General features: G+C 40.7%; 1 protein-coding gene across 3 annotated transcripts in view; it reads right to left on the minus strand.

The window, feature by feature from the left end:
• CNTNAP4 (contactin associated protein like 4) overlaps positions 1-26615 on the minus strand; it is a 273095-nt gene that overhangs the window by 61113 nt on the left and 185367 nt on the right. For all 3 annotated transcript variants that reach the window (XM_021097085.1, XM_021097086.1, XM_021097087.1), the window contains 3 exons: positions 20088-20194; positions 16417-16536; positions 4910-5107 (listed from right to left, as the gene is read on the minus strand). In XM_021097085.1, the coding sequence (XP_020952744.1) occupies positions 4910-5107; positions 16417-16536; positions 20088-20194 (425 nt within the window). The remainder of the gene's footprint in view (positions 1-4909; positions 5108-16416; positions 16537-20087; positions 20195-26615) is intronic.

Below are 26615 nucleotides of genomic sequence, written 5' to 3' on the forward strand. Positions count from 1 at the left end.
TAAAAAGAAAAATGTGTTGAGAGCAGTTCACATATGCAATTTCCTTAAAAATAATTTTTGAAACAAGGCATCAAATTATAAATCATAGTAATTAACATCTCAGAAACAAAATTGATTTGAGGTCATGAAATGCCCATTAAAACATTATGAAATGTTCTGTAAAGTCAGTGATTTATCTCAATATATGTACTGGCTAAAAACAAACCAGCTGTTTATTCAACATTAGGCATGGTATGGCACTCTCTTGTATGATTTAAGATATATTGGGAAGCATGTATTTTTTTCTTCCATTTACTGGTGTGGCCACATATTTAGAGACTATAGAAATAACACCGAAAAATCTTTATGCCCGAAGCCAATACGACACTCAAACACCAAATTTCCCTTACAAATGCATTTCTTTCTCCAATGAAATGTTCAGCTACCAGTCCCTTCACAGAGCTCAGACTAAACATGATGCTGAGGAATGAGAGCAAAGAATAGACACAGTGTTTAGACGCGGCATGCAGGCAATCCGTCTTAGGGAAAAACAAGTTAGAGCGAAAAAATCAGTCACTTGAGAATCAGGGCATGAGCGGAAGGTAACACTGAATCAGCTCCTCACAGATGCTTGATCATTTTTCCACTGATCTTCAGAACTTTTAAATCGTTATTGGCCCTACTTTTACTAATTTCTCCTTTAAAATTGCCAGGGCTCATAAATACTTTCTACTAGGTCAGACCTCTGCTAACACAGGCAGCCTCGCTGCCAGCATTACTGTATGTTCCTGCCCACTGTGCTAAGAAAACAAGTTACTGGAAGCTTGTGTTGTGCATTAATTAATATCAAGAATCTTCTTCTTCTTTAATTGCATAATTAACTCATCAACTGAAGGCAGAAATCCTTCTTGAAACACTTCATAGAGCTATTTCGACATACTGCTTAAAACACTGTTATGTTCATAGATTTTAAAAAAGAAATCATAATTCCTAAATGCTGAATAATATTTTCACATCTAAATTTGCTATCTTCCCTACAAAATAGCAACCACTTTATGTTTTAAAGTTACCGAATACCTTCGGTATTCCTTCAGGATGTTTCGAAGTGTCCTGAAGAATTTACATTCATGTAAGTAAGAAGAAAATGATGAGGAATTTTTTAAAGTTGAAATTAAAATGATAAAATATCAGAGATCAGTTAAATCCCTATAGTTAAAATCCCAAATAACTTTTTTTTTTTTTTTTGTCTTTTTGCCGTCTCTAGGGCTGCTCCCCTGGCATATGGAGATTCCCAGGGTAGGGGTCTAATCTGAGCTGTAGCCGCCGGCCAACACCACAGCCACAGCCACAGCCACAGCCACACCAGGTCCGAGCCATGTCTGTGACCTACACCACAATTCACGGCAACGCCGAATCCTTAACCCACTGAGCAAGGCCAGGGATCGAACCCGCAACCTCATGGTTCCTAGTCGGATTCATTAACCACTAAGCCACGATGGGAACTCCCCAAAAAGCTTGTGTATTCAGGCTGACCATCCTTCTAGGATGCTGAGTTATAGATCCATGGCTTGCTGAAAATGTATTTTCATACGTATTTCATTTCATTCATCCACAACTACGGCACCAACACTACTTGAACTGCTACATTTTCAAGATCTAAAACTGTAAAATTAACTTGTGTGACACTACCTTCCTGATCTTCCCCATCTATTTCTTGCTGTCATCTCAAAAGCTAAATTGTTCCCTCTTTTCTTTTCTTTTCTTTTGATCGCCACACCTACAGCACATGGAGGTTCCCAGGCTAGGGGTCTAATCAGAGCCATAGCTGCCAGCCTACGCCACAGCCACAGCAACGTCAGATCCGAGCCGCGTCTGTGACCTACACCACAGCTCACGGCAATGCCAGATCCTTAACCCACTGAGCAAAGCCAGGGATCGAACCTGCAACCTCATGGTTCCTTGTTGGATTTGTTTCCGCTGTGCCACGACGGGAATTCCTGGTTCCATCTTTTCTTTACTTTCTTCGATTTTTCAGAAAATCTATTCCAATGGAAGTATGTGAGATGTTCAATCTCAACACACTTTTGCCACCATTAATTTTATGTTACTAATTTTCACATCGTTTTCAATTGAATTTTCTAAAAATCTGATTTTAACGCGTTTTTAACTATCATTGAAGACAACTATTTTTGTCTTAAAAATTGTTCCGCGACTTTCATATTGACATTGATGTTTCTCTTTTCTTTGTGCAGACTTCCTCTGTGTTACTCGTTTTGTAGTTCTGTTTATCTTATTTGAGATTATTTATTAAGAACAGGGCTCTATTTACATCTAAATAAGCAATATATACACATTTATGTGGACATGTACATATGTGTAAATGAGTATGTGTGCATTTAAATATATTTGTGTTGACATGCATACTTCTAATTTTTTTAATAAAAATTATTTTATTTTTATTATTATTTTTTAATTTATTTTTTCTCTTTTGGTTTTTAGGGCTGCACCTGTGGCACATGGAAGTTCCTAGTCCAGGGGTTGAATTGGAGCAGAAGCTGCTGGCCTACGCCACAGCCAGAGCAACACCAGATCCGAGCCTCATCTGTGACCTACACTGCAGCTCACCGCAACACCAGATCCTTAACCCACTGAGTGAGGCCAGGGATCGAACCCACATCCTCATGGATAATAATCAGGTTCGTAACCTGCTGAGCCAGAATGAGAACTCCCATGTACTTAAAATTTAAACACGTTCCCTCTTTTCCACCTGACATCCATTGTACATGATTCTAGGGCCCATTCTAGGGACTACATGATTCTACATTCATTCTAGGTCATGGACCTGAGGAAAATCTGTGTATTTAACAGTCATCCTTATCCCCTGTTCTACAGTCTTCTAGACTTTACTATTTTCTTTACTAGTGGGTCCCAAGCCTGGCTGCAACACCTGAGGAGCCTTAACAGAAAGATGCCCAGGGAACCTCTGGCCCTGAAGGCAAGGACTCCCTATTCTCTGGTGTTCCTTTCCTTTACGTGGTGCTGGCTCACTCACATTCTTGGAGATGTTGCTTTCTGGGTCTTAGAGAGTTTGATTCACTTGTGATTCTGATGACTACCTTTCCTTTTGTTTTTCTTCTCTAGTTAAGCCACTCGGTTCATTCTGTTCCCTTGCATTCCCTTATCCTTCTATAGTTATCGGTCTCATTTTCCTTAGAATACACTTCTATAGCTGCTTATCTATTTTTTTCTTAGATTCCCAGAGCAATACTCAGTGAGAATGAAAAAATCCGCTGCATATGGACCTGGTATATTCCCTAGAACCACAAAGCATCACAGAGCTGGGAAGAGGGGAGCTTGCCTCATGCACTTTATAGGGGTTATGCCACCCAACGATGACCACACCCCCCTCGGCTTGGTATTACTGCTCCCAATTCAGTGAAGAGAAAACAAAGACTGAGAAATATTCAGCCATCCAAGTTCTGTACCTAATCAACAAGAGACCTGGAACTTGAACTTAGATCTCTCCCCCGCCTCCAAATCCCATGGTGTTTGCACGACAACTATCTGATGGGCAGTCGCAGATGGCATTGAGGTTAGGGGGGATAAGATATGAGGGGACACAGCAAGGTGTGAAGAGGTGGCAGGGGCAAGAGGCCGAGGGAGGACATTCTGAAAAGAGGGAGGAAAAGGAGGAGGAGGGGGTGGAACTCAGGCACAAGGGCGAAGGGAATCAGATTTCCTAAGTGGGGAAAGTAAACAGGAGAGGAGCTTCAGTGGAAAGGAAAGGTTCGAAGGTCACACCAAGCGTTCAAACGTTTTCTGCATGATCCACACAACATAGCTATTCACATACGAAACACATTTCGCTTTGAAGTCCTGTCCTTCTCCCTGGAAGTCCAACCTCTCGTAAGACAACCCATGAGGGTGAACGTGAACGTTAACAGAGTGGCTTTCTTGTACAGATGTCTTAGAATCTTCTCTGATTTCTAAAAGAAAATGCACCTGAACACTGCTGCTAGAAAAGAGAGTATGGGGAAGCAGCATGAAGGTTCAGAAGCAGGTGAGTCTAGGAACACACAGCTGAGTGGGTAGCAGTCAGACAGGAGAGAGGAACGCACTTCATCAGTAAAGTGTCCTAATGGAAGCAGTGTTTCCTCGGGGTTAATTCTCTTCACAAAGACGAGTTTTGGGCTTGTATATTGGGTGGTTAGGAGATATGGACAGATGGCCAACTGAGAGGCCCGCAGGAAAGGTCTTGCAATAACTTCATGAATGAGGTCATTAAGGCTCCACGGAGACAGAACTGCTGGGTCTCGAGAAAGTCTCACACAACGAGACGTTCCAACGGGAGAAAACACAACACCAGAACCATCGTTTAAGAGCAGAGTGGTTCTTAAAAGCAGAACAAAGAGTTAAAAGTAGTTTTCTGATTTCTCCTTGGGTTGCTAAAAAAAACCCTGTGTTTCCAGCAGCCTGTTCTAATTTTCAGTTATACCCAGAGGGTAACTGTCAACAATCCATGAAAAAGAGTCACAGGGAATAGTCCCTTTCAGAAAACAGAGTCATATTTTTATTAGCTCTTGGCCGTGATGAAACAAATCGTGTGTGTCACCTGCCCTTGCTAAGGGATCAACCCTGCGCATTCGTCGACTATCACAACGAAGCCCTTTTCTGCCCAGTTCCCGGGTGAAGCCAGGGGAAGACTCTAAAGACAATCAAGGCTTTGAACAAAGCTCAGGGTCAACGGACCTTGTTCTTTTCTTCCGGCAATGGCATCTCTGTAACCTCCCGACTGTGACATGTTTGCTAAGCACCCACCCTTGGCAGCTCTATGCCAGCACCATGACAGCCAGAAAACGCTGCAGGAGCTGGTTATGTAAAGCCCAGGCTGGGCCCCGTGTGGGGGGACAGGGGGCCTCCATCTACGTACCTTTCTCGTTCACAAGTCGTGACTTCCTGCAGTAGTAGGTCAACTCCTGCTCGCAGTACTCTGCATGGTTGATTGTGGCCTGGAGCTGCTCCAGGCTGGCCACGTACTTGAAAGACCCGGCGTAGGGGTTCTCGGGATTGGTGTTTCGGACTCTCGTTATGTCAGAGCCATTGTGCTGTATGATGGTCCACGCCGTTTCTTGTAGGCAGAAATGGGGGAAGAAAGAGAGGAGACCATCACTAGTCTGCAAAAGTTAAAATAAATAAAGAAAATCAAAATCACCTTTTATCTGAGTCAACTTTCCCTAGTCATCAAACCTGAGTGGCAGAATCAACACAAGTGGACTCTCCAAATGTTTAAACCATAGTAAAGTGCTTCTTTTCCCTGAAATGCATACACGTGGCGTGCATTTGCACTGATTTTAGTCTATGTTGGCCACATCATTGAGCCAGAAGACATTCACACACTTGCAAACATGTTCCCTCTTTTCCACCTGAAATCCATTCTACATGATTCTAGGGTCCATTCTAGGGCGGGATAAGGGGATAAGGGTGACTGCTAATACACAGATTTTCCTCAGGTCCATGACCCTAGAATATTCATTAGGAATCATTAGGAAAACTGATTATTAAAGTCCGTGGTACATTTCATCAACTCTGACGGACATTCTACTTTCAGAAGATGCATCATTATTTTTCTTCAAGAGAGAAAAAACAATGCAACCTATTATAACTGTAAAACATTGCTGACACACCCTGAATTCAGAGACATAACAACATGAAAATACATGCATCTTTGAATTTTTTTAATATACATTTTTTTAATTTTCTCCATTTTTTTTTTTTTTAAGTTAGGGCCACACCTGCAGCATATGGAAGTTCCTGGGCTAGGGGTCGAATCAGAGCTGCAGCTGCTGGCCTACGCCACAGCCATAGCAACCCGGGATCCTTAACCCACTGAGTGAGGCCAGGGCTAGAACTCACACCCTCATGGATACTAGGCAGGTTCTTAACCCGCTGAGCCACAATGGGAACTCTCTGAATTTTTAAAATATTTTAAATGACACAATGTCAGTAACAATACTTCTAATCTTAGAAATCATTCATGCTGGCAGCAATAAGAAAGTCAAATTTTTACGGCCTATCTATCTCTCATCAGACAACTTTTCAATATGAGTGCACATTGATTTCTTTTTAAATCAAACCTGAACTCTTCATTTTGGTACCCTGCATAGTTAGCAGTGCAACAGGAAGTTACTCTTCTGAACACATGACACAGCCTCTGCAACTCAACTAACACAAAAAATAAAATATCTTTGCGTATGTTCTAGAGCTGTCATTATTGGCACCTGGATGTCGGTAAACTGTTCCATCATACTCATCATCAAAATCATTTAGAGAAAATAAAAATCCTACAAGGTCGGTAACAGACAATAGGCATATGTATCTATCCTTCAACCCTCCCGGCAACAGGCTCCATATTATATTTACTGTGATATATGCAGGCCCAAGAACAAGTTAATCAAAAGGCCTCTAATGTAATAGGTGAGAAACAGATTGGAGGTTTGTCAAACTCTGCTATAAATGTGCTGTTCAGCCACATCACTCTTCTGTATTACAGAGAAGTATTCCAAATTGGAGAAAAACAGCAGGTAGAAAATGTCCCCCTCTTTTAAACTAATACCTCCAGATCAACAATCATACTAAAAAAGACATTTCACTCCCACCCTGCTCCTGGTCATAAGAATTTTGCATAGAGGGGCCTGCTAAACAAATGAGACAGGAGGCGAGTGTCACAGCTGTATTGCCTTCCACGTCTGGATCACTATTTTCTTCTGTAATGATGGCTGCTATTTTATTTCCACCGTGCATTTCCGGTCACCAAAGAGTTTCATCAATAAATGCGTTCCCTCAAAATGATCTATGAGCTAATGAAATTAATTATGGATGGCCAGACAGCAGGACAGGGCAGAGATCACTGGGAGGTGAAATCTGAGCCTCTATTTCCAAATTTAAAAAAAAAAAGGAAAGAAAAAGAGGTGGTATCTAGGAAGCAACAATAGCAGGTCTGAAATTCTATCATTAGAATTACATAACCTTGGCTATTAGAAATTGAAGCTTAAGAGTGCCTTCTGTGGCACAGCAGAAACGAATCCAACTAGGAGCCATGAGGTTGCAGGTTTGATCCCTGGCCTCACTCAGTGGGTTAAGGATCTGGTGTCACTGTGGCTGTGGCGTAGGCCCGTGGCTATAGCTCCGATTAGACCCCTAGCCTGGGAACCTCCATATGTCGTGGGGGTGGCCCTAAAAGGACAAAAAGACCAAAAAAAAAAAAAGAAATTTAAGATTATTAACCAGGCAGAGTTGTAACCCCAGTCTCTTCTGGACTCTGCTTTCATTATTCAGCAGAATGATTCCTCTTTTTCTGGTGGTGAATCAATGGCGTGCATGAAGCAGCTCAACTCTGGCTGAAGCTTTGCCAAAAGAGCAGGACAATAAACCTACTTGCGGCCTTTGTCTCTTTGCCTTCCCCGGCGGTGAGTATCCACTGGGTCAGGATGAACACAGGACTCTATAAAGATCTTCTAAGGTGTGAGAAATCCAAGGCCATACTGCATGACAACTGTTAAAGAGCAGCTCATAGAAATGCTTCCTCTTGAAATTCTAACATCTCCATACTACGCTAGTTTCTGTAAGTGGTTTCATTTTCTAGTAAAAAGTGCTACCCAGGATGGAGTTAGATGGATGCTGAGCTTATCAGACAATCTAGAGTCCAGGGCAAGGCAGAGACAAGGAAAGCCTCACAAAAGACTCTAAGCAATGGAAGCGAAAGCCCAGCATGCAGGGTCCACATTTCCTGGGCTTTATGAGCAGAAGAATCTCTGCCAACTTAACCTAAAGCCTCTGTACTGTTTTGTAGGACAGGATCGTTTTCTCTGATGTTTTTTACAAACACCTATTTGGCAATTACAACTATAAAAGTCACAGACTTCATAATTCCCAATTCAGCATTTTGTGATTTATTCTACTGGTTCCCCACCCCTCCGCCACTGGTCTGTGAGCTCTATTACAAGAGCGACAGGTTCTGACTTGCAAACTACACTAGCTCTGGCCTGTGGGCTCGACACAACATGCAAAAGACACTAGCTTTGGGAGGAAGAGAAACAAAGCACTGTCCAGACCAGACAGAGCACAGCCGCCCAGGTATTCTGGCTGTGATGCTATGGTGACTCTGAGATTCTCATCACCTCTTAGCAGTTTGGGAACTCTGCAAATAGGTATCTGATGCATTTGCCAAATAATGTTCAGGCTGAAACTTTGAGGGGTAGGAGATGCTGTCTCACTTGCAAGGCAGCAAGTTATCTTACCTCCTAGACGAATTATATCTGTTTAGCTCGCTCTGCCAATCTGTCTACCTACAGTGAGTGCTGAATGCACCTGCGCCCACTGGACTGGCACCATGAGAGAGGGACCTCCCAATTACAAGACCTGGAGTTTATGGAGGAGCGCTGGCCCAGCTTCTCCTCTCCAAAGAGGGAGAGGAACTTTGGCTCTGGAATGCAACAGATCTTCTCTGAGGAGATGGCAGATGAGCCTTTAGGGTTTGGTTTGGTCTTGTTCTTAATCATTCTTAGAAGGTAGGCAAATGCACCTGGGAGAGAGAAATTTTAAATCTCTCCAGAGAAATCCACTATCTCTAAGGTCTAAGACACATTTACATTAAATTATCCTTTAATACAGACTTCCAGTTTTTTGTTTTTGTTTTTGTTATGTGATTGCTTAGCAAGCAAGGCATTGTTTCCTTATAACAAGTAATTCTTGTCTATAGAAAAGCAAATTCTGCTTTGCTACGCAGACCAGCTTCCACTCTGGAAAAAGCCAGTTTCGCCTCCCTTCGCACAGTCATTTCAAGAGTATTGATGTAGCAGGTATGTCTGTTCTTTGCATCTCCGAGAACTGGTTGTAACATCTTACCAGTTTTCTCATTAATAAGGTTAAACATTACACAAGATCTTCAAAATGGGTTGTATAGCTTTTATTTTATATCCGTGTAAGAGTCATGATTTTATTTTTTGGAGGGGAATTATCCTTTACCAAATGCAGAGAGAGTTGTCAAGGTAAGGAAACACAGGGAAATGAGTCAGAAGAGATAGCAGAAAATCTATGAAATTCATAAATACACTAAACCCTTGAAAGGTAATTTGGGTCTACCAGTGAGTACCTCTCCCTGAAGTGATTTCTAATATATAGATTGTATGCAAAGCAACTGAGTAATTAAGAACTTGATTTATCTTGGGCTGCCTGCTCTTTTTTAGCGTGATAACAGTGTAAAGAAAAAACATGCGGTTTAAGCAATACAGTTGCAGAGTGCGTGTTTCTTCAGGATTAATAGCTGTGGGTGATAAGGTGATAAAGACCCTAAGAGTAGGCAGGAAGTGCTGCGTTCAAGAAAGCTGGGAGATGAAAAGACAGCTAGCATCCTGGAGCAAAACTTGACCTAAACAAGGCTGCATTTGAATAATGACGGCTAGTTATTAATTCTCATAGCTCTTAAGAAGGTTTTTATCATTGCCATTCCTAAAGTAAAAAAAGTTCTGTTTTTAAAAATTGTTTTTCTTTTTATGGTTGCACCTGTGGCACGCGAAAGTTCCCGGCCAGGAGTTGAATTGGAGCTGCAGCTGAGGCTTACACCACAGCCGGGGCAACATTGGCTCTGAGCTGTAGCATCTTAGACCCATACCACAGCTGTGGCAATGCCAGATCCTTAACCCACTGAGTGAGGCCGGGGATTGAACCTGCATCTTCGCAGAGACAACGCTGGGTTCTTCACCTGTTGAGCCACAGCACATACTCCTACAAATACTTTTGCTATGATAAGTCTTCTGCTGTCAAGCCTGCTCAGGAGTCCCTCTCTCAGAATCACATAAGAAGCTTGTACTGAATTGATTAGAGACCCAAGCCTTGGTCTCTAAACTTAGTCAGTGGAACCAAATCCAGGAGTCTGGGTAGGGGGTGCAGTTGGGAAAAGGTGAGTTTAAGCCACGGACGGATCATTTTCACAGAAGTTAGAAAGCCAGGGCTGTCCCCTTCATCAATTACTCGGCACTGAAAAAAACTGTCCTTATAAGGCAGTGTTTGATAATGAGATATTTCTTAAACATAAAACTATTTCCTTATAGAAAAAGCTGTGGCTTTAGTGTAGAAGACGAATAAAAAAAGGCTCTGTACATTTCAATAGGGACAACCAGCAGGGTTCATATTAACCTAATTATTTTAAAGTGATATTTAGAATATTCTGTTTAGAAAGACCCTTCAGTCTTTACCATAGCTGAGGACATCATCTGTTCAGAAGACATGTTCTTGGGATCTTTTAGCTTGTTCATGATTAAAGATATTGAAATTCATATGGAGTCATCTGTTGGGCAGTAATTCTAGACTCAGAACTGTTTTTTTTTAATTTATTTAAGCTACATATCTGTAATCTAACGATTCAGCATTTTGTCATCTTGGTAATTGGTATAACTGGCTGCTCTATCTTGAGGATATGGGCTATTTTTTGTTTTTGTTTTTGTTTTTGTCTTTTAGGGCCTCACTCGTGGCATAGGGAGGTTCCAAGCTAGGGGTCGAATCGGAGCTACAGCTGCCGGCCTACACCACAGCCACAGCAACTCGGGATCCCAAGCCACGTCTGTGAACTACACCACAGCTCACGGCAACGCCGGATTCTTAACCCACTGAGCACGGCCAGGGATCGAACCCGCATCCTCATGGCTCCTAGTTGGATGTGTTTCCACTGCACCACGACAGGACCTCCGATCTTGAGGATATGTTATTGGCTACAAGCAATGAGTCTTTGAGAGGATGGAGCCTCCTCCAGCTGGAATATTTTGGGGCTGGGAGAAGAGACCAAGGTTTTAGCTCTTGATCTATCCCCAATAATATTCCTTAGCTGGCCTCCCTGAACCTCCCTGCGTCTTGGTTTCCTCATTTGCCAAAGCAGATCCATAAGGCAAGTTTCAAGTTGTAACATGTTATTTCTCACTAGGTTGTTAACATTCTGGGGGTGGCGCTTTTGTTTGAGTATATTTCAATATTCCAGAGCTTCTGAAGACACTTCCTGTCTCCTAACTGGGTTATCTGTGTCTCCGCCCCCCACTGATGCTTTGCAAATGGCTTTAGGGTTTATGAATGTCTGCTTTTTCATCAATACTTCCTGAGAATTTTGCTAAAGCCCCTTTAACCTCTCTGTGTGTGTACATATGTAAATTCAGTCAAATTATTGTAGATTCGAGGTGAGACACAGGTGCCTAAAAGAAGGCGCATTAATTAGTAATGTACTAATGCGAGGTCAATGTTGATTTAATAGAAAAGAAACATTCAATAAGATGAAATTGATAATTCCTTTATCATTTAAGTGGTCATGACAAATGCACATGGCCTATAAATTACTGAATTATTATGCGTAATATAATTCAGGCATGTATGTGTGTGTACATAGTCCTGATTATCTGCAGATAATTATTATCTGTGAATTTGCCTACTCACCAAAATTTACTACTAACCCCCACATCAATACTTGAGGCACCCTCGCATGTGTGCAGACACAAAGCAGCAAAAAAACCTGAATTGCCCAATATGAATTTCAGTTGCCCAGCTAAGGTCGAACAGAGCCAGGCTCTGACTCTGTTTCAGCCCTCCAACTGGAAACACACATTCTTCTTGGGGTCTCTTTAGTGCCATGTTCTCTGTGCTTGGTGATTTCACTATTTAAAGTGGCCTCCACGCAGAGTTCTGAAGGGCTGTCCCGTGTTCACAAGCAGACAAAGGCTGTGATACGCCTTCCAAGAAAAACATGTCAAATAAGCTTCCTTCGGGTGTGAATGATAGTGCTGTTGGTTCTGAGTTCGATGTTAATGAATCAACAGCATGCATTAAATAAGGTGTCCCTAACCTGAAACACCAGTAAAACAAGGTTACGTATTGATGGGCTGATGAGACTATTATGACCAGAGGCTGGCAGGACCCTAATCTTACCGTATGTCCTCTGGGAGCAGGTGTCCAGTATTTACCAATTCAAATGCCTGTGGTTACTTTACAGAACACGACCACCACGGATAACAAGAAGTGCGTGTGTGTGTGTGTCTGTATGTGTTTGTGCTTCAAAGCTTTAAAGAGTACAGGTACTTATCAACTTAGAGGTATCTGGTTCACAGGATCAAAACTTCCTAAGCGTGTGTATGTGAATAGTTTAGGATGTTTTGGTGGGGACTCAGTGAGAGATGATTAAACCTCACTCACAATAGGAAAAAAAAAATCAAAAAGTTATTTGATGCTAGAACCCCTGTCTTTCATTTTCAAAATGGTCCTTTCTCTCCATAAAGTCGTGGCACACTTATTATGTTTAATTGTCACATAGCAGAGCAGAGGGTTCTCTAAAGTTTGAGAACCACGGGTCTAAAAGAGCAATTCCCAAACCAGTGTGCACATAAGAATCATTTGGGAAGATTTTAAAAAATACTGCTTTCCTCGTCTCACCCTAGCCCTCCTGCCTCAGGGTGCTGCCTGGGAATCTGTACTGTGCAGCCTTGGGGTTCCACTGAGGGATAAACCTGGAGGAATTGGCAGCTGTCTTAGGTTGCTCTGGCACACGGGGCAGCGCTGTGGCCTGACGGTTTGTGCCCCCATCAAAATTCATGGGTGGAGTCACTAACCGCCAAAGGTAATGGTATTACTAGGTGGCACCTCTGGGAGGTCATGAGGTCAACAGGGTGGAGCCCTCATGAAAGGGATGAGGACTCTTAGAAAAAGAGACCCCACGGAGCCCCTTCTATCACGTGAAGCCCCTTCTATCACAGGAAGTCTGCAACCCAGAAGAGAGCCCTCCCCTGAAGATGCTGGCGCTGTGATCTTGGGTTAGGGTTAGGGTTAGGGTTAAAACTGTGGGAAATACATTTCTCTTGTTAACAGGCTACCCAGTCTGTGGTATTTCGCTAGAGCAGCCCAAACAGATGAAGTCAGGTGGCATCCTCAGGGATGCTGAGAGCACACAGGACGTTGTGCTATAGGAAAACTTCTAAAGATCCATTCTATAGTAATTTCCCCAAATATCTGTCGCCAAGGTTTTACCACTACCCAGCAGTTTTTGGAATTACATATTAATACAAAGGGACTGTTGTTCCCATATTCAGCTGCCTTCTCAGTATCTCATATGAAGGTGTAACAGACACCTCGAATTCCGAATGTGTGAAACTGAGATCCTGATCTTGCCCCACAGACCTTTTCTGATCACATCTCAAATAACGGCAACTCAATCACCAATGGACAGTTGCTCAAGCCAAAAATGTGGTGGGAGTCTTGGTTTCCTTTTTTCTCACCCCGTACACATAATCAATAAGAAAACTGAATCTTGGAGTTTCGTCATGGCGCAGTGGAAACGAATCCCAGTAGGAACCATGAGGTTTCAGGTTCGATCCCCGGCCTCGCTCAGTGGGTTAAGGATCCAGCATTGCCGTGAGCTGTGGTGTAGGTCGCAGATGAGGCTCAGATCTGGTTTTGCTGTGGCTGTGGTGTAGGCCAGCAGCTGTAGCTCTGATTCGACCCCTATGGGAACCTCCATATGCCGTGGGTGTGACCCTAAAAAGAGACAAAAAAAAAAAAAAAGGAGAAAAGAAAGCTGAATCGCCAGCCGTCTACATGGCTATCCTCCTGTGAAAGCCACCATCATTGGCTCTTGCCTGGATTCCAGCATTACTGTACTTGGTCCCCAAATGGGCTTCCTAACTCCTGTTATACACATACATTTTATCCATGTGTATGTATGCATTTGGTATATACATGCATATGTAGGTATGTACATGTCTTCTAACACCTTCCTACCCCTGCTCCCAGATAGGCGTTTCCCAACACAGGCTCAATCATGATCCAATTAAAGGAAGTTAGACTACACCCACCGTTGCTTGAAACTCTCCAATGTCCTCTCATTCAGAACGAAAACCAGAATGAACACATCGTAAGGTCCCATGACTCTTCCTGTCCTGCCCTAGCCCATCTGATTCCCTCTTGCTCTCCAATCAGTTAACTCATCATGCTCCAGCCACACTGGATCTGGTAAGATCACCTTTCTCAGGACTTGGCACTTGTTCTTTCCTCTGCCTGGAAGGCTCTTTCCTTAGATATTCATTGCCTGATTTTAAGTAGTGAATTCTCTGCCACACCTCCTGCTCCAATTTAATATTTCCTTTTTCTGTTTATTTTGCTCCATAAAACACTGACTTTCTAACACAGCACTATCAAATGTAAACTTTCTGCAATGATGGGATATGTGGCTATTGGACAGTTAAAAGGTGGCTAGTGAGACAGAGGGACTGACTTAAATTAACCTTATCTTAATGAATTAATTTAAATTTGTAAAATTTGTCTCAATTCATTTAGTCATATTAATTAATTTTAATTCTATGTGACTCTAAATGGGAATTTGTCGCTAGTGTGCACCATATTGGACATGACAGTTCATCTGTCATTTGTGTTTGATGATGAAGGGATGAAGATTCCTTTTTACAGTATTTCCATAAATTTCCCCCAGCATCACTGATTGAAAAGATCATCTTTCCTTCACTGTAAATCAATGCCAACTTTGCGATGAATCAACTATCCATATTTGAGTGAATCTACCTATAGATTGTCTATTTTGTTTAAGTGGTCTATTTGTTTATCCTTGTGCCAATCACACACTGTTTTACTTAATCTATCAGTATAATGTCTATAATCTGGTAGAGTTGAGTCCTCTAACTTTATTCTTTAAGATTGACTTGGTGCTTCCTGACCCTTCAAATTAGCTGATAAATTTTAGAATCTTCTTGCCAATTCTCCCAAATCAGTTACACCAACTGACAAACACCCTGCTGAAGTTTTAATCAAGGTTTGCACTGAATCAATATGTAGTTGGGAAGAACTGAATTTATACCACCATATTGAGTTTTCTAATCAATGAAAGTTTTATATTTCTCGATTTAATTAGGATTTAACTTATCTCAAGATTATTTTACATTGATCTGAGTAAAAGCTGTGAACATCTTTCTTTAGGTTTATTACCATGTATTTGAGATTTTTGATGCTAATACAAATAGACTCTTCCAAAATTTCATTTTAATTGCTTATTGGTAGCACACAGAAATGAAATTAAGTCTTATGTTAACTTGATATTTAGTGACATTCCTAAATTTTAATAGTTAACCTATAGATTATTGAGAATATTCCCAATACATAACCTTGTCACCTACAAATAATGACAGTTATAGTTCTTCCTTTCCAATATGTCTTTCATTTCTTTCTCTTGCTTTATTACACTGGCTAGGATTTCTAATACAATGGTGAACAGAGTGATAATAGCACGTCCTTGTGTTAATGTTGGTAAAAAGTTTTTTTGTGAGCACTCTTTAACATATTAAGCAAATTTTCTTCTATTTATAATTTACTGAGTTTTCATTTTTTCTTTATCATGAATAGATACTGAATTTAATCAAACACATTTTCTATGACTATGATTTCCTATTTAAATTTATGTAAGTCAAGAATGCCAGAATAAAATTCATGTTTACCCAAATTTAAAAGTAAATATTTTTCAAAGCTGTCACATGCATCAATATTTTTAGTTTTGCTATTATTTAAAATATTTTTCAACTTCAGTTTTATTGACAAAAATCATATACATTTAAGGTATACAGCGTGATGCTTTCATATAAATATACCCTGTGAAATGATCACCATAATCAAGATAATTAGCATTCATACCAAACATAGTTACTTTTTTTTTCCTTTTCATTCCCCATGCTGTGCCCCTCTAGCAATCACCTGTTTGTTCTCTGTATCTATGAGTCTGTTTCTGTTTTGTTATATTTGTTCATTTCTCTTGTTTTCTGGATTCAGCATGTGAGTAAGAACACATGGTATGTATTACTCTTCTCAGAGGAATAAAGTCTCTCCATTTTGTTGGGGAACTAATAAGACGATACATTTATTATTAGATGTTCTACACAGATACCACATGCAAATAAAATAATGGCATTTTAAATCATTACCATTGAACAAATTTTTTTTTTTTTTGTCTTTTGTCTTTTTAGGGCCTCATCCATGGCATGTGGAGGTTCCCAGGCTAGGAGTAGAATCAGAGCTGTAGCTGCTGGCCTACACCAGAGCCAGAGCAACATGGGATCAGAGCTGGGTCTGCGACCTACACCACAGCTCACAGCAATGCTGGATCCTTAACCCACTGAGCAAGGCCAGGAATCAAACCTGCGTCCTCATGGATGCTAGTCAGATTCGTTTCTGTTGAGCCATGACAGGAGCTCCACCATTAAACTATTTTTAAAGATTTACCTTAAGTTCTGTTGAACAATACCCATTTTAATCAAGTTGCAAATTAGGTCAACTTTTTACTAGTTTCACTTTAATCTTGTGTTTAAAGCATTCACGCAAATTTAACTATTAAATGAAAGTTGATTAACTCACCAGTCATATTGCAATATAGAAGAAATGGTTCCAGAGGACCACTTCCATCTGAATCTATATAGTAAAACCCTGAAGTGTTTCCTCTATGCTTATAGGCTTCACATGACTGCTCATAGATAGCTGTAAAAAAAAATAGGGATCATCATAAATGAAGCAGTATAAAATTAACATCTTAAATTTTAATTTGAACACGAAATACTCCAAGTCTTGAAATTTAATATGTACATACCTGACCAGGAGAAAAGGTAACATATCCTTTAAAACAAAACTCATTTTTTAAAATTAACAGGGATGAAAGGAGGTGAGATTTTAAAAAAGGAAGAATGAGATTGTATTTCATGACATTTTATCACTGAAAGAATAGGGGATTATGCAGTCAAAACAAAAATTTATTTTATTTTTACATTAGGTAAAAACGACAAAAGAGAAGGTAGGTGTTTTGAATGTTCAGATACTTACAAATTCAACGTGATATCCATTTTGGACATCCATCCAAATGGATCTTTTGACAACCATTTTCAAATATTAATAACCTAACATCTGAAACACAATAGTGTAATCTCTTTAAAGAATCTACTCTTGCCCAACAATTATGCAATAGAAAAGTTTTAAATAAGCCTGTAAGTATTCTCCTTTCTCGCATAAAATTATCCACAGATAAAATCCTTTTTTTTCATAAAACAAATATGATTTACAAAGCTCCTCATCAATAATTTAAAAAGTAATTTACAAAAGTAACTTTCTCTAATGCTCTGTAATGAGAATTTAAGATAATTAAAATTCAAAGCACAAGAAATATTTATTTAAATATGCCCTCAAGTGGTCTCAATGTGTTCTGATCCATAATTGGATGTTTTTAATTGTACAGTTATGTATTTGTCACGAACAAGGTTTGATATTAACAATTGCATATGATGTGCTCATCTCATGGAACGCTTGGCCATTGTCAGGGTGATTTCCATCAAACTTTTAATGTCGTTAAATGAGAAATAAACCATTCCTTGAACGTCCTTCCTCGATCTAGTCTAAATTTTTGAAAATGATGTTAATGAGTTTTTAGGCAACATGAAATAATGTAACTAATTTGCTCAGAGTCACAGAAATTTCAGATGCCCATACAAATTTACTGCTCCACTCCACATTTTCTTGGTGTTACTTGGTTCTTTTTGTATATTACATAGAAATATAAGATGGATTGTTTTCTGGTCACATTTGTATTTTGTGCAGTGAAGTGGGCATATGAAAATGGTTTATTTATATATTCCTACACACACGTACAAGTTCATAAATTCCTTGAAGGAAGTTGGCAGGATGCACGCATAACTTTGCAGGAAGGCTGGTGTTAGAAGGACACATGATGGCATGTGGATAACTGAGAGTATGTTTGCTTTACGTGTATTGCTTGATTTGTTTTATAACATGACTGTTTAACATGTTATTTTCTAATAAAACCATTTACAAGACCCCGCCACTGACCCTCCCTCTGCTCAGGCTAATGAAAGTCATGGCTTTACTACAATCAGGTTTGTCATCCTGGCCCCATTTCTCAGGTCATTGGCAAAAAACCTTCTGCTCTCTTTAGACTACCTGCTGAGAAGAACCTAATAAAATAATTCAATGATTGCATCCAAATTGCTGGTCACAGATAAAAATATTTATGTACCATCTAATTTTTCTGGCTCAGAGCTATTTGTGTTTCTATTTAGATTCCGTCATTGATAAAAGTTGAAGATAAACAATTAGTCCATTAAAACATATTCCATTCACTTTCTATTCTGAGTTGGTTACTATAATTGGGATAATGGAGGATATGAAAAATTTAAAAACACGGTCCTCTTGCTGCTGCTGACTCAGGACGAGGAACTTGGCCCTGGCTTCGGCAACAGCGGGCATTCTCCCTGATCTTAGGAGGCTCCAAACCGCACAAGTGGATGTCCCAGGGATGACATTAGCTGCAGTGGTGGCAGCCGGGACGTACCCCTGCTCATGTCCTCTCCAGCCCCAGGTCAGGACTTCTCAGGGCCCCTGGAGACTCTGGGGCTGGGAGCCCAGGACTCCCGTCTCAACTCTGGCAGGAGTACAAAGCTGCGCATCGTGAAGAGACAAGTGCGGTGAGGCTGACAACGGTACCTAATGCCAAGGAGACAGGCCATAGTACTAGGAATTCAACTGCTCAGCAATGGCAGCAGTAATAGGAATAAAAATGGAGTGGAAAAAAAAACAGACATTGAGGGGTCTCTCCATCCTGTGTCCTGAACAAGTGGACAAGAAAATGACATGAGACACCAGCACCGCATGCTATCGCTTCCGTGCGGAATCTAAAAAAAGGACACAATGACCTTCTTTGCAGAACAGATACTGACTCACAGACTTTGAAAAACGTAGGGTTTTCAAAGGAGACACGTTGGGGGTGGGGGATGGGCCGGGGGTTTGGGATGGAAAAGCTATAAAATTGGGTTGTGATGATTGTTATACATGTAGTAAAATTCATTGACTACTAAAAAAGGACAAAAAAAAGAAAATGACATCAGTCTGACAACACATGCCAACAGGTCACCGGAAAAAAAAAAAAAAGAAAGAAAAAAAAGCATGGCTTCTAACACAGGAAAAGAGGACAGGTGGTGACCCCAGGCTCTGGAGTATAACGGCAGAAAGTGTTCACATTCTCACTGTGCCTCCACTATTTCAGGTGCTCTGGGCACGGTGATTAATGCATTAATAGGCACCTACTAAGGTGGTCAGCAGAATTAAATGAGTTGGGACATGTAAAACACTAAAGCAGTACCCGGCATTTAGAAAATACTCAGTAAAATTAACTATTGTGATTAATACCATTATCTTGTCCTCATCATCCTTATTAATGGGGTTGCAAAAGGATTTAAAGATTCTGCAGTGTACTGTGTATTTATCCTTGGCTGCCTTTGTTTTCTTTTTTTTTTTTTTTTTTTGTCTTTTTTTTGTTGTTGTTGTTGTTGTTGTTGTTATTGTTGCTATTTCTTGGGCCGCTCCCGCGGCATATGGAGGTTCCCAGGCTAGGGGTTGAATCAGAGCTGTAGCCACCGGCCTACACCAGAGCCACAGCAACGCGGGATCTGAGCCACGACTGCAACCTACACCACAGCTCACGGCAACGCCGGATCGTTAACCCACTGAGCAAGGGCAGGGACCGAACCCGCAACCTCATGGTTCCTAGTCGGATTCGTTAACCACTGCGCCACGACGGGAACTCCTGCCTTTGTTTTCTATATGTAGTTTCTCTTTGCCAGGTCTCCTACTATTTTCCGTCCTGTTTTATTTCATGTATTTCTTTTCTTAAACCTATTATTTTTTACATTATTTTATTTTGGCCGCAGCATACAGCAGCTTGATGTGGGATCTCAGTCCCCAGGCCAGGGACTGAACCCAGGCCACGGCGGTGAAAGCATTGACTCGTAACCACTAAACCACTAGGGAACTCCCTCTTATGTATTTTTATTTGCTACTTTCACGACTTTATGGAGAGAGGTGTGGATTAAAAATAAACAAGAAGTAAACTGGATGCTAAGATGCTGGGTTGTGTATTCTAACACATGGTTGTACCTAAGTAGACGTACATATGCACAGCAAAGGGAAGGAAAATGAAACGAGGGAATCAGAACAGAAGAAAGAGCAAGCAGGTGTGTGTGGCTTACAGTTGTGGCAAGTGGCTCCGCTGTAACCAGTGTTTGCACAGTTGCAGTGAAAGGTGTCCCAGGACTGGGAGCATTCACCTCCGTGTTCACAGTAGTTGGGCAAACACCTAAAAGAAGGTGCAGAAGGAATTACTACTCTTCATTTTGAGACATCATAAAATATTGATAATTTACACACGATCATGTGAAAGAAGAATGTTGAGAGGAACGTAAAGAGTAAACAGACCATGACTCATTGATATTCAGTCTGTCATCATGGCACCTGAATCACAGAACGAAACCTTAGATCAATAAATTCATCAGATTTCAACCCATTCTCAGGTAGCTGCGACTGCCTCATTTTCAGCCTGTCCATCTATATCACGGCCCTTTCTTTTCCCTTAGTGACATAATGCTAATTCAACATGTTGCCAGAAATACCTATCGTTTACATGAAATGACACTTAATCATATGGATTTACTACAGGGAGTATTTAAAGGAAGAAGGAAAACAGAAGAGGGAAGGAAAGTAAGAAGTGGGAGGGAAGAACATCTCTCTTCACCTGCCGTGTACATCCAGGGATGCTGAAGGTGTAGGTGCAGATCACAGATTTCAAGCAGTGGGTCAAGCTATGCAAGGTGCTCAATCAAAATCACAGGTGCTCCCAGGACATTTTAAAAATTTCAGAGAAATACAGGCATACTCAACATCTGTCAGAGACAGTGCAACTTACTAGCTTGTGGGACTTCAACTTCAATATTAGATCATAATACATTCCTTTTTTTTTTTTTTTTTTTGTCTTTTTGCCATTTCTTGGGTCGCTCCCGCGGCCTCTGGAGGTTCCCAGGCTAGGAGTCGAATCGGAGCTGTAGCTGCTGGCCTGCACCAGAGCCCCAGCAATGCAGGATCTGAGCCGCGTCTATGACCTACACCACAGCTCATGGCAACGCTGGATCCTTAACCCACTGAGCAAGGGCAGGGATCGAACCCGCAACTGCATGGTTCTTAGTCGGATTCGTTAACCACTGCACCACGACGGGAACACCCGTTCCTTTTTTTTTTTATTGTTCTTTCACCATTTTTTCCCCATACAATTTTTTTTCTACTGTACAGCATGGTGACCCAGTTACACATACATGTATACATTCTTTTTTCTCCCATTATCATGCTCCGTCATAAGTGACTAGACATAGTTCTCACTGCTACACAGCAGGATCTCATTGCTAATCCATTCCAAAAACAACAGAACTACTGAAAATCCAGTTTCTCAAAGATACTTTGAGAAACTGGATCTTCAGTAGTTGATTTAAAAAAAGCACAGTGTGAAATCATGTTGAACAAAAATGAGGGTAGTCCCTCATTTTTGGAATCAGACCATTTGGAATCAGGTCTGATTCCAAATTTTAAAAGACTGTACAGTACATTAAAAATACAGTTAAAATATTTTTCAAATTAAATTATATATATATATATACACACACATACATAATTCAAAAATATAAGTGGTATATGTATATATTACTTTTTCAAAAGGTTCCTAAATTGTTAGGACGTAAACACAAAATTGCTTGGAAATAAGCCACTTTTTAAATGAAAATGAATTTTAAATGAAAGCATTAGTTGTATCTTTGGCTTGAGACACTGTGAACAAATTGCTGAAATAATAAGGTACCAGGGACAAAAAAGCTGAGGAGCTTCTGGTATCAACTAAATAGCCGTGATCAAATAATAGATGCTTTTTTGAAATAAAATTGAGAGTTCTATTAAGGCTTGAAGTGTTCTAATTCACTCCAGATTAGAAAATAAATAAATTACAAGACTCATCAAAAATATATTCTTGATGAAGTTTCTGCCACCTCCTTTGTTAAAACTAAGGCTGGGAACATCATGTCTTGCTTATAGGACTTTTCCAATTTTAACTGAAAATAATGTTATTGATTTTTTGATTTTTACTAATTATGAAACATAGATATCTGCTGTACAGAAATCGAACAATCCAGTTAACAACAGAGAAGAAATGTAGTCTGTAATCTCAATACATATAAAATTACCACAATAATCACGTGTGTGTGTAAAATGTATTGCATTCATAAAAGTCATCATAAAGTACATGCTACTTTACAACCTGCTTTTTAAGGATTCAAAAATAAATATGGGCATCTTTCCAGGCCAATTAGGTTTATAAGAATTCTAGCATTTTTATAGATTCACAGGAATCCACTCAAAGAATAAAGACGTATTTAATTTTTAAGTATTTCAAATCAACAACAACCTACAAGAAAGAGGGAATTATTTTAAAAATTAAAACAAAAATAATCCTATTTGGTGATCAGAAAAGGACAGAGAAAGCTATGCTTTTTTTTTTTTCTTTCTTTTTAGGGCTGCATCCATGGCATATGGAAGTTCCCAGGCTAGGGGTCAAATCAGAGCTACAGCTGCAGGCCTACACCACAGCCAGAGCAACTCGGGGTCTGAGCTGCATCTGTGACCTGCACCACAGCTCACAACAACGCTGGATCCTTAACCCACTGAGCAAGGCTAGGGATGTAACCCACACCCTCATGGATCCTAGTTGGGCTCGTTAACCACTGAGCCATGAAGGGAACTCCCAAGAAGGCTATTCTTTAACAGAGCTCAAATCATGTTTTAAAAGGAAGCAGACATAAGTGACTAAAAATGCCTAAAATTCTGAAAAATGAGTCCTTAATTATTGTGATACATGGGCCATTTCTATTTGATCTAGTGCTGAAAGAGATTGAATCCATCTTCCTTTATTCCTGATAGACTTGATTTTTCACATTTTTTTAAATTACAATGTGGAAGACGAGATTGTGGATTTTATTTAAATTCGTTGTACAGTGGTTCTGTTTTTGTATTAGTAAGTAACCTACGGCAAATTACATTGCAGAGTGAAATGCTAATTCCACTACATGTTCTAAACAATTATCTTTTATGCTTTTCTCCCCGATGGTCACTCCCATACAAAGTAAAACAATCCATCAACCTATGTTTTCCCAGCCTTCAAAGCTTTTCCTTAGACATTTCCATAATGACTTTTCATTGCTTGTAAACTTAAGCAAATATATACATCAACATGCCCCAGACTTCAATGATATGTCCTATTTTGGTTTATCCTGATTTCCTGTTCGTTGCAACTAAAATTTCAAAAGACTTCCACACAATGGAGACCTTGGTTGAAAGTAATGATACTGAAGTAAAAATCTATATAACATTATCACATTTAGGAAAATTAAACAAAGTCAGATACATATGGGTCCTAGGAACATGGAGACCACCTGAATTCAGACCTCATATCCTTCCTCAAAACTATGACATCCACAAGAACCAGCCCTTCACCCCTCACATAACCCTCCCCCTAAGAATTAAACAAGCCACCTTTTCAGTATCACTGGAGACAGAATAACACCATGATCTTGAATCGACTAGGGGAAAAAACACCACATGTGAACAGAAAGAAGAAAGAACAAGGGAAGGCTTAAAAGGCTCCATAGGAGAGGAGAGGGAGGGAAGATGGTCCAATGCTGGTCCAAGCCCAAGGACCAGGTGATGGGAGGAGCTGGATGATGGTGGTCCATGACTACCAGCCATGATGGTGGTCCAAAGGCTGCAGGCTGAGGAAGCCAGGAGGGAGGTGCTGGGTCTCCCCAGGTTGCCTTGGTGAACATGGTCCCACAGCAGCCTCTTAAGTCTTGTCAGGAGTCTCTGAAGCCTGGTATCATTTGAGACCAGGCACACATCATACCCTCCGCCTTACTGCTCTCATGAAGGGTCAGTGATATCAGAGCTGAGACGGACCGTCCCCAATCAGTTAATATTCTCACAAAGTGGATATCAAAAGATGTACTTGGAGTTCCCGTCGTGGCGCAGTGGTTAACGAATCCGACTAGGAACCATGAGGTTACGGGTTCGGTCCCTGCCCTTGCTCAGTGGATTAACGATCCGGCGTTGCCGTGAGCTGTGGTGTAGGTTGCAGACGCGGCTCGGATCCTGCGTTGCTGTGGCTCTGGCGTAGGCCGGTGGCTACAGCTCCGATTCAACCCCTAGCCTGGGAACCTCCATATGCCGCGGGAGCGGCCCAAGAAATAGCAACAACAACAACAACAACAACAACAACAACAACAACAACAACAAAAAAGACAAAAAAAAAAAAAAAAGATGTACTTAATTCTATTGTTTAATGAGTGGTTGGGTCCAAGCACCTTAATAAATATTTATGTCCTTAACAACTATCACTCTTGGGTTTTAGCCCCAAGGTATGGGGACAAGGACCCAGCTCCCTTTGCAGCTCTGTCCTTACCTTTGCAGCTCTGTCCTTACCTCCGTTGAGGGACTGATGGCCCTCAGCCCTCAGTCAGCTCCTGACCCAAGGACACATGAGGACATGGGTCCGCAGAGGACAAGGGGAGGGCTTCCAGCTGAATGTGTGTGTGAGTGCCTGTAAGAAAGGTGTGAGTGTGTAAGGAGTGTGCAAATGATCTTATGTGAGGGTGAGTGAGCATGCTTGCGTGTGAAGATGCTATGGGAGTGTGAGAATGTGTGTGTGAGCACACTTGTGTACAGATGAATGAATGGGAAGGAGTGTGTGGATGTTGTGCAAGGGCCATATGTGGTGAGAAGCTTTGGGATAGGTGGGTGTGCATATGAGGGTGTATCTGTGTGTGGGAGACAGTGCAAGAATTTTGTTAGTTTACATGTAAAGAATGAGTGTGAATGACTGTGTAGGTGTGAGTGTGAGCATGTGTGTAAATATCTGTACACCTTTATGTGTAGGTCTGATCCAGCTTAAAGTCAGTTACAGTAAAAAGAGAACTACATTGTTTAAGAATCTATAAGATTTTAAACGTATTTTTAATGTCCTTGTCTGCTTTAGTCACAACTGATTAAAGCATAAAATTATGCGTTTATTATACATAGAGGCTGTGCAGCTTGGCAGGCAGACATGCACGGGGAGTCCCTGGAACCAGGGCTAAGATCTAACGCTGGCTCTGCCTTTAGCCACATCCTCTCAGCCAACTTAACCTCTCTGTGCATCTGTTTCCATATTTACAAAAAACAAACCCTCTTAAGCATAGGCTCTAAGGGTTTTTGTGAAGATTAGGTTAAATACATATTAATTATTTTATTTAAAATTAACTTTAGTACATAATCATTGCACAAGTCTCTCACACACACCTGCATAACCCCACTCACATATCCGCAATTGTCTTTCACCCTCACGCAAATACCGACCCACACAATCACATAAATCCTTGCACAGTAACCCATGCATATGCACACTCACACATGCACACACTCACACACGGCCAGGCATCCCTACACACACACACACACTCATAATGTCACCCAGACACGCTTTCCCAGACCCCTCCCACACTCACATCATCCTTACACAAGTCACTCACACAAGTCACTCACACACACAAACTTAAATACAGTATCAATTCATGTTAGGGGCGTAGAATAAATACTGCCTGGTGAGGAGATTTATTTTTTTTTAAGTCTCTATGTTTTGGAAGTGATGTCAACAGGTAAACCAAAAATAGATGAATATATATTTTCTTCTGAATATAAGAGAATGAGTCGAGATACTTTTGGAAATTTAAAAGGTCTACAAACAAGTTAGGTTGGTGTTAGCTGTTATTTTTAAGATTGCAAGGATTACCATTAGCCTGAAACTTGTCTTTAAAACAGAAAGTACGGTCAAGATCTATCCATAATTTGCCATTTCTGAAAAGTGTTTTGAAAGTGTGGTACTGAAGCCATGTATTCCTCCACTGTGCCGTATCCCACTCGTTTACACGCATGTACCTCTAGAAGGCAGGCCACACGGATTCCTTGTACAAAACAGCAGCTGGATCTACTTGCACCAAAAGAATGTTTGGCAACCATCACTCAAAGTGTGGATGACTGAACCTCCTCCCTCGTTCCTGGAGGCTATTACCTGTGGGGGGGAGGACCCTACCTCTGTGAGTGATGTTCCCTAACCTCCCCCCCCAGGAGCTGGCTCAGAAAGCCCTGTTACAGGCTTTAATCGGGACTAAGGTTCCCCACCTGGTATGGCCATAACTATGGAGAGAGTCGTTATCATTTAATCCCCAATTCAATTAAGGTTTATCATCTCTATTCTCCCTTTCTATGTCATCTTTCATTATAATAAAAGAATTATTTTACCCATAAATTGAGTTAAATAAACAACATTCATAAAGAGGAAATGAAGTCCTTCTAATCCACTGCTAAGCAAGATTATAATAATTTATTTCTACCCCTAGCAAAATATCTACTAGTGTGCAAAACAGGATCAACAGACATTGATAGATTGAATGGTCTTCAGATATAACGGATGTGTATTTATGTGGATAAAATGTTTCATACAAATAATGCTATTTTTAAAACTCAGAAGTTACGTATCTGTTCAAAAATACATACTGAACACCCCTCCATGGCTGGGGATAAGTTTGTCACATTAATTTTTTTTTTTAATCTGGAATGGCCATGACATTTCTTTGAACCCAATGATTAAAATTAAT

The sequence above is a fragment of the Sus scrofa genome, chromosome 6, assembly GCF_000003025.6.
Source record: "Sus scrofa isolate TJ Tabasco breed Duroc chromosome 6, Sscrofa11.1, whole genome shotgun sequence".
Classification (NCBI taxonomy): Eukaryota; Metazoa; Chordata; class Mammalia; order Artiodactyla; family Suidae; genus Sus; species Sus scrofa.